The sequence below is a fragment of the Dendrobates tinctorius genome, unplaced genomic scaffold (genome assembly GCF_039654945.1).
Source record: "Dendrobates tinctorius isolate UK_male_01 unplaced genomic scaffold, ASM3965494v1 ptg000063l, whole genome shotgun sequence".
NCBI lineage: Eukaryota > Metazoa > Chordata > Amphibia > Anura > Dendrobatidae > Dendrobates > Dendrobates tinctorius.
The window spans coordinates 6369430-6383579 of NW_027361731.1; the positions used below are offsets into that span (position 1 = coordinate 6369430).

General features: G+C 47.3%; 1 protein-coding gene across 2 annotated transcripts in view; it reads left to right on the forward strand.

Annotated features, from left to right (window-relative positions):
* The first annotated feature begins 888 nt into the window (after positions 1–888).
* The window catches only part of LOC141094219 (uncharacterized), a 72144-nt gene continuing 58882 nt past the window's right edge, over positions 889–14150 (forward strand). For both annotated transcript variants that reach the window (XM_073580018.1, XM_073580019.1), the window contains exon 1: positions 889–1945. In XM_073580018.1, coding sequence (XP_073436119.1) covers positions 1850–1945 — 96 coding nt within the window. In that variant the 5' untranslated portion in view covers positions 889–1849. The remainder of the gene's footprint in view (positions 1946–14150) is intronic.

Below are 14150 nucleotides of genomic sequence, written 5' to 3' on the forward strand. Positions count from 1 at the left end.
TGTTCCATAAATACCCCCCATAATATGCTGCCCCATAAGATGCTCCATAAATATCCCCCATAATATGCTGCTGCACAAGGGTAAATGCTGCCCCTTAAGTTGCTCCATAAATATCCCCCATATGCTGCTGCACAAGGGTTAATGCTGCCCCATAAGATGCTCCATAAATACCCCCCATATACTGTTGCACAAGGGTTAATTATGCTCCATAAATACCCCCATAAGATGCTCCATAAATACCCCCATAATATGCTGCTGCACAAGAGTTAATGCTGCCCCATAAGATGCTCCATAAATACCCCCATAATATGCTGCTGCACAAGGGTTAATGCTGCCCCATAAGATGCTCCATAAATACCCCCCATAATATGCTGCTGCACAAGGGTTACTGCTGCCCCATAAGATGCTCCATAAATACCCCCCATATGCTGCTGCACAAGGGTTAATGCTGCCCCATAAGATGCTCCATAAATACCCCCCATATGCTGCTGCACAAGGGTTAATGCTGCCCCATAAGATGCTCCATAAATACCCCTTATTTGCTGCCGCTGCTGCAATAAAAAATAAAGACATACCTCTCCATCCCTGGGGGCCAGGTGCCAGTGTCCTGAGCCCCCGACTCCTCTGATATTTACCGGTTCCCGTTCCATCGCCGTCCACCGCTGTGTCTCCCGAGTCTCTGCAGAGGGCGCACACTAGGGTGCTTCGTTTTGTGTGGTAAAAATTAAAATGTCAAATTTTTGTACACTTTGCTTACGGCCCGAGTCTCACTAATGTAAAAAGTATATATGCCAAATTTCAAGATGATCGGACAATATTTAGAGGTTGCACACTTTTATCAGTTTAATAAAAGTACGCAAAAAAACAGATTTTCAATGTAAGTATTTTTTATTAGAAATTCAAACAATTAAAAACTTAGAATAATAGTGACAATAAACAGTAACATTGATAGGCAGTATCATACATATTAAATGATTTACACTAATGTGCTGTGAAAGATGCGGCTCCTTCTTTTGTTCGCTTGGTGACGGCTTTTCTATGATGCTCAACAACTCTTAACTAGAACTGTTTCTGTTGTTCATCTCTGACTGAATGATTAAACTTCTTTCTCAGAGCAATGCCCCTTTCCGCGGTGTCATTCACCACCTTTAGAGCACTGACGGAGCTTCTTAGTGTATCACTGCAATATTCTTCTGTGTCGTGGATCCCAAACAATTCAAAGAATGTCTTTGTTTTACTTGTAACAAAATCACTGAGGTCTTTTCCTTCAAAATCTAGGTTTTTACCTTCCAACCGTTTCAGTTCCTTTTTCTTTGCAGGCTTCATAAATTTTCAAACATCTTCTCCTTCTCAGCCTGACCGATACGTTCATCCAAAAATGCCAATCCTATGTTAGTTTCTGACAGATAACACATGTGTCTCTTAGCCACTGTGAGGGCACGTTCTGTGACAGCTTTATCTGGATAATATTGCACAAGTTGTAGCTTCTCCAAATCATTCTTTAGAGCCCATCGACTTACGACTTACAACTTCCTCATGCCAGAAGCGGACATATATTAGACAGACAAAACATGCTACTTTTCTTATTCCTTTCAATTCGGTATTAGACATATGCAATTGTGTAGTGAATAGCACAATTTTGAGAACATATATGGCCTTTGCCATCCATCTTGCTTCAGTCAGAGCCCCTGGAACCCTAAATTCGAAATCGTTTTCATCCCAACCTCCAAGATATAGAAGTGATAGTTGTAATAGCTCTTTGTAATCTTCTCTTGGATGACTGCCATCTTTCAAGACATTGTTGAGGTAGTCCACCATTTTCACACGTTGTTCTTCTAGAAAACCTTGAATGGGATTTTCTTCATCGTGGAATACGACTTCTTATCAACTGAATTCCGCTGATTTTGGAACTTTCGGAAAATCTGGATGTCAGGACCACTTGATGGTATGTTACAACACTTACCAAACACTCCTTTCAAGATTAATTCGTGGGTGTGGTGGCGGCAAGCCAACCACAACAATGGTCGCCCAAATTCAGTTTCAATTCTGATACATGCTCCTTGGATCATTCCTGTATTAGATGCAGTTGTATGAAAAGATATACCAATGATACGGTCACGTAGCGCGAATCGGTCCACCTCCTGAATAACAACTTTCCAGTTACAAGAATAGCAAATCTATCTTCTAGAGTTTAGACACTCCCACAGGCAATTGAGGGCAACAATTTACTATCCCAATGTAAGACTCAGGCTATGTGCACACGTAGCGGAACTCTCGCGGAAGTTACCGCGAGAATTCCAAAATTCCATTCCGCTGGAAAATTGCATTTTAAATTCCCGTGATTTTCCCGCAGAAAAACTAGCGATTTGCAAGCGTAATTAGCTTGCAGAATACTAGAGTTTTCCAAGCGATCTGGAGCATCGCTTGGAGAACTGATTGACAGGTTGGTCACCCTCGTCAAACATAGTGTTTGACAAGTGTGACCAACTTTTTACTACTGAGGCTGCCTATGTAGCTTCAGTAGTAAAAGATAAAATGTAAAAAATATTGTTCTCACCTTCCGGCGTCCCGCGCAGCCTTCCCACCTCTCTCCATGCTCCCGGTTCCAGTAATCTTTCGCGAATGACCGCGAGACGTCGCGCTTCCGTGAGATCGCGACGTCATTCTCGCAAAGGATTACTGGGACTGGGAGCGTGGAGAGAGGTGGGAAGGCTGAGCGGGATGCCGGAAGGTGAGAATAACAATATTTTTTATTTTAATTCTATTTTGAACAGGAATATGGTACCCAAAGCCCAGAGGAGAGTCTCCCTTCCGGATCGTGGGTACCATCCGCAACCGCAAATGTTCTGCCTACTTTTTGCATGGTGGGGACTGACACATGCGGAAAGTAAGCAGAACAATGCATTCCTATGTGGACGGAATCGCCGTGATTCCGCTAAATTAATGAGCATGCTGCGTTTTTTTGCCACGAAGCGATTCCGCCACGGAAAAAAACGCAGCATTAGCACAGCATTGCGGAATCTCATAGGATTGCATGGGATGCTTATTTTTCACGGCAAAATCGCACGTTTAAAACCGCCGCGAAAACACTACGACATGTGAACTCGGCCTCAATGAGGAGGATTTTCAAACAGTAACTTTTCCATGTTCTCAGCCATTTGTCTTCTGTTAATCGCCTGAGCTCGGAAAACGGTAGATGGAGATATGGAAATGCATGAAAAATGAAGTACTTGCTTGTCGAATGGAGAGTTGTTCTCGATCCCATGTAGCCGTGAGTGTGTGATCAAGAGGTTTTAATCTACGACCTGCACAAGATTTTTTTCACTGGTGGTGCAGAAAATTTGTCCTCTTCGTGAATTGATGATGATGGAGATGAGACTGAGTGTTCCACTATAACTTGTTCATTTTGGCGATTTCTTTATAATGTTTCATCTTGTATGCCTCTTTTTTTTCCTGTATTTATTTTCTTCTTTTCAATTAATGAGGCAAGAACCTTATCTACACCACTCATTGATGAACTCATACGATCCTCTCTGTGACATAAGGAATGCTTTATCGTCTTCTAGTACGCTATTCATGGACATCACATTTTGCCTGGCAATATCAAATAGCTCAACAAGATCACCTTTCCAAATCTGCCGCTTCATATTTGCCTTTTCAGTGTTTCTTGATTTCTCTTTACCCAGATGTTGATATTCCTTGTAGAACTTCTGTATACGAGTTCGGATGTTCTCCTCTGTCATGACAGGGATGCTTGCTTTCTTCCACACTTCCTGTAGTTTAATACTTGTGGATTTAGCAGCACACGAGAGTTTCTTTCATTTCCTTGCGATGGTAAATGAAAACTAAAAGCACTTGTTCCTTGGAAGGGAGTCGAGCTCCCAAAAATTCACCACCAGGCACCTTTTCAAGTAACCAAATTCCCTTTCTAGTACTGATTTTCAGTTTAACTACCTGCAAAACATAACAGAAACACAACATACACATTAGTGTGATGTCGATGATACATTTTCATGAATTTCAGTACTTTCAGAAAAAAGTGATCAAAGTGTGTAACCCCTAAATATTAATCGATTTTGCTAAAATTTTTTACATGGATCTTTTAGATGACTTAGACCAAGGATTCAAGCAAAGTCATATGAAAATCATAACTTTGGAAAAATGAAACACTCTAGCGCACACTGACTGCGTCATCGCGCCCTCTGACCTGAATGTCACAGCAGGAGGACTCGGAGACACAGCGGTGCACGGCGATGGAACGGGGACAGGTGAATATTGCTCTGACCCCATCATACTCACCCCCTCCTTGCGTACGGTCTTCTCTGCAGCCCCTGCTTCTCCATCGGTTGTCTGCTTCCTGCATTCAGCGGTCACGTGGTACTGCTAGTTAAACTCATGAATATGCGCATATTCATGAGTTTAATGAGCGGTATCACGTGACCGCTGAACGCAGGAAGCAGACGACAGAGGGAGAATCAGGGGCTGCAGAGATGTGCTAGGAGGGGTGAGTATGGTCTCTGACACCCCCGCTCCCTTTCCCCTGCCCACCCCTGGTATATGACTCGCGTATAAGCCGAGAGGGGGACTTTAAGCCCAAAAAAAGGGCTGAAAATCTCGGCTTATTCACGAGTATATATGGTAGTAATGCTGGGTGCAAGTGCCCTAGAAATCAGTGCCCATATTTTGCCCCCTAGAAATTAATAGTGCCCTCTGTGTGCCCCTTTGACAGTCACAGTAACCTGAGTTCCCCTATAACAGTAAGTGCTCACATTTTATAATGTCCCGAGTCTTCCCCCATACAGCACCACTATACACAGTATAATGCTCTCTTATACACAGCCTAATGCCCCCTCACTGTATATATGCTGACCCGGTAGTATTCCCCAAACTGTTTGATAGCTCCAATACTGTAGTCTCCACACTGTATAATGGCTCCCTAGATAGCCTCCATAAAGAATAATGCACCAGACAATCCTCAATATAGTCCTCCAATATAGTATGCTTTCCCCATAAGTCTCCATATAGTATAATGCACTCCCAATAGGCAGACTCTATACTATAATGCAGCCCCCATGTGCAGCCTCCGCTGAGCAGGGACTCACCCGCACTGTAGGGGTACCAGGGTCAGGTACAGCCAGAAAGTACCGATGCACAGGACCTGTGGATGCTGAAGTTTAGCAAGCAGACACGGGACCTACGGTCATGTGACTGCAAGGGGGCGGGGCTTAGCATCCTGCTTAGTGAGATGGAAAGACACTATACAGAATTACTCAGTCAGGCAAAACGGGGTTCATACACAGAGATAGCCGTAACGTACCAAGGATGAGACAGAGCGGATAGTCAGGGCCAAGCAGCAGTCAAAACCAAACAGACATAGAAGGTACCAAGCAGAATCCAAAGCAATATCCAGGGAACAGACCGAGTCATACACAGATTATCAAGCAACCAGAACACAGCACAAACACACTCAGGGGTCACCACACTATGCCAAGGGCAAGAGTATAACTGACAGGGATGGGAGCATCCTGAGGCTATAAGAAGCCTCTCCCAGAACCAGGGAGAGGCCACAATCATAGACCCAGGTGTGCAGGTAAGCCTGCACTGGGATCACAACCTTTAACCCCAGAAATGCCAGTCATCAGCACTGGTTCCAGACATTAACCCCACGTGTGCGAGTCAAACCCGCACTGAGATCATGACAAAATACACCCCCAATAGGCAGACACAATAGCAGAATCCAGCCCCTAATATAATGCACCTCCCATAGGCAGCATCTATAGTATAATGCAGCCCTTAAAGGGAACCTGTCACCAGTTTTGGCCTATATAAGTTATGGCCATCACCTTTTGGAGCTGATATACATCATTCTATAATGCTGTATATCGGCCCCCAACCCGACCTGTAAGAGAAGAAAAAGACCTTTTATTATACTCACTTGCGGGACGATCCGGTCCCAGGGATGTCACAGGTCAAAGAGCCCCGGCACCTGCACACTGCAGTACTTTGCTCTACCCTCAACAGGGCAGATAAGTACACCTGCATAGGAGCACGATGCCAGGGAGCCTGTGTGGATGACGCAGTGATGCATCATCCACACGAAGGAAGCAGGAGGACGGCGATCATCGGAAGATGGGAGGCGCTGGACCAAGAAGAGCAACACCCTTCGGACTGGACCGCCCCGCAGGTGAGTATAATAAGTTATTTTTACCCTTCGCCACGACAGCACCCACTTGGAGAGAGGGATCCGCCCATAGGAACAGGAAACCTACAGAGATAAAAGAGGGCGGTCCACCTCTCCCCCTCAGTTGGTTTCCTGTTCCGATGGGGAACCGCAGGATACGCTACAGCTTACCTGGGCCAAGGAACCGCCTGTGCAGTGTCTGCGAGAACGGCAGGGGTTCCGGTCCAGAGGCAGCGACGGGGGAGTGCTGGAATCCGGCTCCCTCCTCGACTGGTATGGAGTGCAGAGACACCGGTACCGGGTGGCGCCGACCGGGGTCTTTCTGGGATAACATGACACCGGGCAGGAGGATCCATTCCGGTCCATGTGGGGGCACAGGAACCGGAGGAAACGGCAACCTCCGGCGTTCCTAGAAGGCTTCAGCGTCCAGGAGGACGCACATGCAGAGCGGCAGGATGTGGTAAGGAGGAACTTCCGGGTTACCGGAGGTTCCTCGGCTCAGAGCGCACGCGCGGATGGGCGGCACCGCAGGCATAGAGGCGCTCCCCGCCCCCTCCAGCAGGAAAAAAAAAAGAGCGATTCAATCTGCGCAAGCGGCTAGTGTCAGCGCTGAAGCGCATACTAATGAGCCGCAAATAGGCGCACCTGGAGGGGGAGGTACCAGGTATGAAGGGGCTTACAAAAGGCCTGGGGCACAGAGATATGGCGTGCAATCATGTCTTCACCGAGACAGGACACGCATCCCCAGGCAGGCGACGCAGCAGTAACCAAGGACCATGCAAGACGAGGGTCCTCGGATCGTAGCCACAGAAGCCACGCCAACAAGCCTCCTTCGCAGCCTGAGCCGGTACCTACAGCTTCCCTGGGTGAGTGGACGTCGCTCTGCCTATCAAGCTGATAAAATCTCTCTCTCTCTCTCTCTCTCTCTCTCTCTCTCTCTCTCTCTCTCTCTCTCTCTCTCTCTCTCTCTCTCTCTCTCTCTCTCTCTCCTCTGCCGTCATCATATCTCCGGCAAAAAGGAAGGAAAAATCAAAAAATAAAGAGTGCGCCCTGTGTGCACGTCCGTTACCGGGATCTGAAGGATGCTTATTATCATATTCCCATCCATTACAGATATCAGAGATACCTCAGAGTGGCGGTCCTCCTCGATGGCAAGATACAGCATATCCAGTTCACAGCCATGCCATTCGGCATTTCCATCGCACCACGAGTATTTACAAAGGTGATGCTGGAAGTGATGGCTTTTTTACGCCAGAAGGACACGCTAATAGTGCCCTATGTGGATGATTTTCTGATAGTGGGAAATTCATCTCGACAATGTAGTGATCGAGTTGCTGATACAATCTTGTCCTTACAAGCCCTAGGGTGAATAATAAACTTCAAAAAGTCCAGAATCGAGCCGCAGTCTGTTCAGTCTTTCCTGGGTCTCGAGCTAGATTCCATAAGCCAAAGGTGTCTGCTGTCGCAGGTAAAAATCTCAGCAATCAAAAAGAAGGTTAAGATGGCGATACGTCGGCCACACATGTCTTTAAGGGAAGCAATGTCCCTTCTTGGATCCCTTACTGCCTGCATCCCGGCAGTTCAGTGGGCCCAGTTCCACACGAGGACGCTACAATACCAAATTCTTTTAGAGGAGTCCCGTGACCGAGGGAATCTGACAAAGAAAATCACGCTGTCCCAGGAGGTCCTAACCTCCCTTGCGTGGTGGCTAAAGGACGATAACCTAACGGCGGGAGTACATTGGGTTATAACACCCTCCCGTATAATTATCACGGACGCTAGCCCCACAGGATGGGGAGCCCATATGGGGAATAACTTTGCCCAAGGCCTATGGGATATAGGCGAAAATAAGGATTCGTCAAATTTAAAAGAGCTAAAGGCAGTTTATCATGCATTATTTCATTTTCTTCCACAGTTACAAGGGGAGGACGTGAGAATCCTTTCGGACAACACCACCGTAGTCGCTTATCTGAACAGACAAGGCGGAACTCGATCGGTCACCTTAATGTCTTCCGCAAGAAGAATTTTATCCCTAGCAGAAGAACATTTGTTGTCTCTCTCAGCCCTCCACATAAGGGGAAGAGACAACATGGAGGCAGATTTCCTAAGCCGCCATACACTGTGGCAAGGGGAGTGGTGTCTAAGCCGGGGAATATTCACACACATCGTGTCGCTTTGGGGTCTTCCCCAAATAGACCTCTTCGCCACCAGAAAAAACAGGCAAGTGCGGAGGTTCGCCTCTCTAAATGTGTCAGACAGTCCGGAAATTCTGGATGCCCTCCAGGCCCCGTGGCAATTCAAACTGGCATATGCTTTCCCACCAATCATACTACTACTGCAGGTGATCAGGAAAATCGGAGCAGAGGAAGCACGAATAATCCTAATAGCACCATTCTGGCCCAGGAGGCCGTGGTTTTCATGCCTGCAAGCGATGTCAGTAACAGATCCGTGGGTGCTTCCCTCAACCCCCAGGCTCCTCTCACAGGGACCTTTTTTCCATCCTCAAGTGGACAGTCTCCACTTGACTGCCTGGAGCTTGAAAGGGAAATGTTGAGATCAAGAGGGTTCTCGGAGGGACTAGTCAATACACTCCTACAAAGTCGGAAAATAACAACGACAAGAATTTATACCAGAGTATGGAGAAAATTCCTAGAGTCCCACACAAGCCCTGAGTCTGGAGAAATCCCGATTACGGCGATCCTAGAATTCCTACAGAAAGGAAAGGAATTAGGGCTAGCTGTCAACACACTAAAAGTTCAGGTGTCAGCTCTAGGGGCCCTCTATAGCTATAATGTGGCAGGCAATAAATGGATAAGCAGATTCATCGTGGCATGTGAGCGGAGCGAGCCAGTACACATACCTAGAGTCCCTCCTTGGGATCTAAACCTGGTTCTGGAGGCCTTAACACGTCCGCCTTTTGAACCCTTAGATACAATTTCCCTTAAACACCTATCCTTCAAAACAGCACTGCTAGTTGCACTAACCTCAGCCAGAAGAGTTAGTGACATACAGGCACTTTCAATAGATCCCCCTTTTTTAGTGACGTTACAGGATCAGCTAATACTAAAACCAGATCCCTCATACTTACCAAAATTAGCAGGGAGGTTTCATAGGTCACAAGAAATCCATCTCCCTTCATTTTTTAGTAACCCTTCTACTCCAGAGGAAGAAAGATTCCATACACTAGACGTTAGAAGAGCAGTATTACAATACATTGAGAGGTCTAGCAGCTGGAGGAAGAGTAGGGCTCTATTTGTCTCTTTTCAGGGCCAAAAGAAGGGATGTGAAGTCACAAGGGGTACCCTGTCTCGATGGATCAGAGACGCGATTGGGCTGGCATACTCAGAGAGCAATGAGAATCCTCCGGAGGGTATCAGAGCACATTCAGCCAGAGCTATGGCTTCCTCTTGGGCAGAGAGGGGAGACGTCGCAATCGAATCTATATGTAAAGCGGCAACCTGGTCTACACCCTCTACTTTTTATAATCACTATAGGCTTGATTTATCATGCTCATCTGACCTAGCCTTTGGTAGAGCGGTCCTCGGCACGGTGGTCCCTCCCAGGTGAAGGTCTCTGAAAGTCTCTCCAAGTGGGTGCTGTCGTGGCGAAGGGTAAAAAGCCGGATTACTTACTGGTAATGCTCTTTTAATGAGTCCACGACAGCACCCGTTCACTAACCCTCCCTAGAAGTTAACATAATGTACATACACCTTCTTAGTTGTGAAGTTAATAACTTAGAATAATTGGATAATATAATGGCCTAATATTTGGCGGTCCTCCTGGTACTCTGAAATCCAACTGAGGGGGAGAGGTGGACCGTCCTCTTTTATCTCTGTAGGTTTCCTGTTCCTATGGGCGGATCCCTCTCTCCAAGTGGGTGCTGTCGTGGACTCATTAAAAGAGCATTACCGGTAAGTAATCCGGCTTTTTCTCCTCTTACAGGCCGGTTTGGGGGCAGATATACAGCATTATAGAATGCTGTATATCAGCCCTGAAAGGTGATGTCTGTATCTCTTATCGGCCAAACCTGGTGACAGATTCCCTTTAATATAATACACCCCCATAGACAGACTCTCTTGTATATTGCAGCCCCTAATATAATTCATCCCTAAAGGCCATACTGTGAGTTCTGTCTGCTGCCGACTCCATGCTGTGTGCCTCTTGCTTCCTGCCTGCTCTCTGCATGCTTCCAGGCTGTATGCATAGGGGGCAGCACCAGAACGCTCTGGTTCTCATGGAATCGGGGTGAACTGCCTAATGTGTCCCGGGCCAATTACCAAGAGGCCTCTAATATTTGGGGCAGCTCCACCCGGTGGTAGCTGCCTGAGCAACGCCTTTACTCAGTATCTTGCTGCTGAGTTGCCAGATTCTGTTCTGTGTTTTGCCTTCTCTGGAGGCTTGTTTCCTAGTCCTGTATCTGTGCCTGTCTGCTCTGCCCTCCAGGAGGCAGAATATCCTGGTCCCTGTGCTATTGTTCCTTGCCTTGTCTCATACTTGACCTCTCTGCCCTCCAGGAGGCAGTATATCCAGGTCTGTGTCTTTGTTCCTGTACCTTGTCTTGTACCGTTACCTTGTCTGAACTCAGTCCTATCTCTGTCAGTCTCCTTGTCTGTGGATCCTTTCCCTGCTGTGTCTATCCTTGTGTCCTCTCCGTCTGCCTGTGCTCCGCACTCTAGCGGCTCTGCCTGTGCTCCGCACTCTAGCGGCTCTGCCTGTGCTCCGCACTCTAGCGGCTCTAAAAACACACATGTGACATGCACAATGTGAACCTTGACGTTGGTGAGGCAGCTTGGTATACATTTTTTTGCAAAAAAACGTATAGACTAAATACCCTGTGTTTGTTATTACCTTTTATCAGCACTTGCTGACTACTGTTATATGTCTTATAGCAAGGTATTTTTGCACATTTGTCATTCTGTGCTTTTTGTTTGTGTACTCTAGCGGCTCTGCCTGTGCTCCGCACTCTTGCCGCTCTACTTCGTTTTGCTTTGTTCCGCTTCTGATGCTGCTCAACCTCTTGCTACCAACTGCAGCTCCTTTCCACAGCCTTGCGTTTTTCTCCAGTGTGAACAGCTCCAAACCTGTTCCTGCATACACCACTCCTTCCTGCCTGTATCTGCACCTCCTGTGTGAACAGGTCTCTACATATTCCATACACCACTCCTTCCTGCCAGTGTCTCAGCCGTGCCCGCCTGCCCTAGTACCAGCCGTGCCTGCCATAATCACCTGCACCCAACACCGCAGGTCCAGGCTGCTCCCATGCCATCAGCCCCTGTTTGGGACTTCTGAAAATGCTCTAATTAATCTTTTCCTTGACACTACTTGAGTATGGTTTGAGAAAGGCCTCTTAGTAGGTCGAAACGTAACCATAGTATACTCATATCCTGGATTACGATATTATACCCACATTTTGGATACTTCTTTTGTCTGCGGTGTTACACTATTTGATGCATTTGAAATAAAATAAAAATCCAAAAATTTCACAATCTTCAAGATTTTTTGGCAAGATTAATCCACACTTGAGTGCGACTGTTTATCTACTGACTATAATCACCTGCATGTCTGTCAGTTACACCTGTCCTAGTGCCCTGTTCTCCAGTGTGATCAGCAGCCACAGCCAGACACCACCCTGAAGTGGCACCTGGCAGCTACCTACCGCACAAGCCTGACCACACCATCAGAGGCTCCAGTGAAGTCCAAGGTAGCTGTCCTAGTCAAGCCCCTTCCAGGGTAGTGTGGTTTGTGGAACAGTGGGGCCACAACCCCCTTGCTCGCAGGCAGCCTCTATAGCATATTGCAGCCCCTAATATAATGCGCCCCAATAGGCAGCCTCTATAGCATAATGCAGCCCCTAATATAATGCACCCCATTCGGTAGACTCTATAGCATAATACAGCCCTTAAGAAAATGCACCACGTAGGCAGCCTCTATAGTATAATGCTCCCCCATAGGTAGACTCTTTAGCTTAATGCAGCCCTGAATATAATGCATCCGCATTTGTAGACTCTATAGTATCATGCAGCCCTTAATACAATGCACCCTCATAGGCAGCCTCTATAGCATAAAGCAGCCTTTAATATAATGCACCCCCATAGGCAGCCTCTATAGCATAATGCAGCCTTTAATTTAATACACCCCCATTGTCAGCCTCTATAGTATAATGCACTCCCATAGGTAATCTCTATAGCATAATTCAGCCTCATAAAAAAATAAAGCCAATGCTCACCTTTCTTTCTGGTTCCTCCACTGCTCTGAATGCCCGCACATCTTTGGACAGTGGGCGCCAGATAATGACGTCATCGCCACCCCCTGTCAGTGTTGGTATCGGTCATGTCAGACGCTGAGAGGGAGATGATGGGAGAGGGAGTGTAACGCTCCTCTCATCAATGCGGTCAACTGTATCGGTTTCTAGCCAATACTTGTGAACTTGTGGTGATGGATGGGGGGCCCACTGCTGGCAACGCGCCCCCGCCTGCTCAAGGGCCCCATAGCAGCCGGACGGCAGAGCTGGGAGATGAATTCTCCCTGCCCTGCCACAGAATGTAACTGTACAGGCGCGCTGTGCATGCCAATACAGTACCATAGCTCCTGGTGGGCCCCCTCAGAGTGCGAGGCATGGGGCGTCTGCCCCCTCTTCTCCTTCTGGTAGCTACGCTACTTCATAACAGCTGTGGACAGAATGCAGCTTAGCTGGTTCCCAAGTCCACATTACATCCATTTAGACAACTGCAGGATGAGAGGACAGACGCCCAAGGAAGTTCCCACAAAATGTGATTGTCTCCTAGTTCTGCTCCAGCACAATAATGTAGATACTAGTGATGCGTGAGCCGCTCTCCACTACTCCATCAGGCATCGGGAGCACTGTTATGAATGGGTCACCGAGGAGGATGGCAGGAACAGGCTAAGCCACCAGAAGACCAGAGAAGTTGGTAACTAAGCGGATTGCAGACCCCTGATCGTATCCACACAACTATCAGTAGCCGTGGTGCGTTCCTACGATGCCCTAGATGCTTCGTCACAGCCGGAGAACTAACTAAGCCTAAATCCAGAAAGGTGAAATCTAAACTGCCCTGGAGCAAATCCCTAAAGGAATAGACAGTCCCAAAACATATATTGTCGGTGAGACAAGATGAGACATGAACACAGGCAGAGAACAGACTGAGCAAACGGTGGGGCCCAAGCTGCCTAGACAGGACAGGACAGAAAAGATACTGTCTGCAATCATGCACAAAACCCTGAAAAAGTCCAACACTTCTAATATACAAAAACCTGAGGTCACACGACCTCACCCCTGCTAGATCAGCACTCTGGTATAAACTGGAAGCAAAGCAAAAAGATACTAACATAACAGGGGACTGAACAAGCTGTAACATATGAAGCAGGGCCCAGCGCTGCCCCCAGCAGGGAGCACGCTGAACCCTAGCAACAAAGCGGAAAGCAAAAAAAAAGGCACAACCAGATTAGATGCAAAAGAATCACTTAGCTGAACCATGCAGATCAGGCAGGGGACAAAAGAACTCCAAATGCACATGAAGGAAATCACCAGCAACCTCCAAGAGCAGCCAGCTCAATTATATGCTCCCAGCCAGTAATCCCAGGTTCCCAATTATTGTCAGGTGGAGAACTTCCATCCACCTGGCCAGCTCCACTACTCTCAGTAACCACCAGAGTGAGCAGAGGGAGCTTCGGCTCAGAACTTCGAACAAGGGAATTCACAGCAGAGTGAGATGCTCGAGTTCCCAGCCAATAAACATGCTGGGATTGCCTGCCATAAATGGTAAGGCTGTAGTCATGTTGGCTACTGACATTACTGTGACTGTCCGGCCACATCACGTTATCCAGTTTATAGAAGACCCAGCGATGCGATGCTCGGCACACCGTCCTCAGAAAGCAGCTCAGGGAGAGTTGTTAAAGGAGGGAGCGCTTATTATTGTTCACCCCCTAAATGTTATAAAGTTGTATCCTTTAG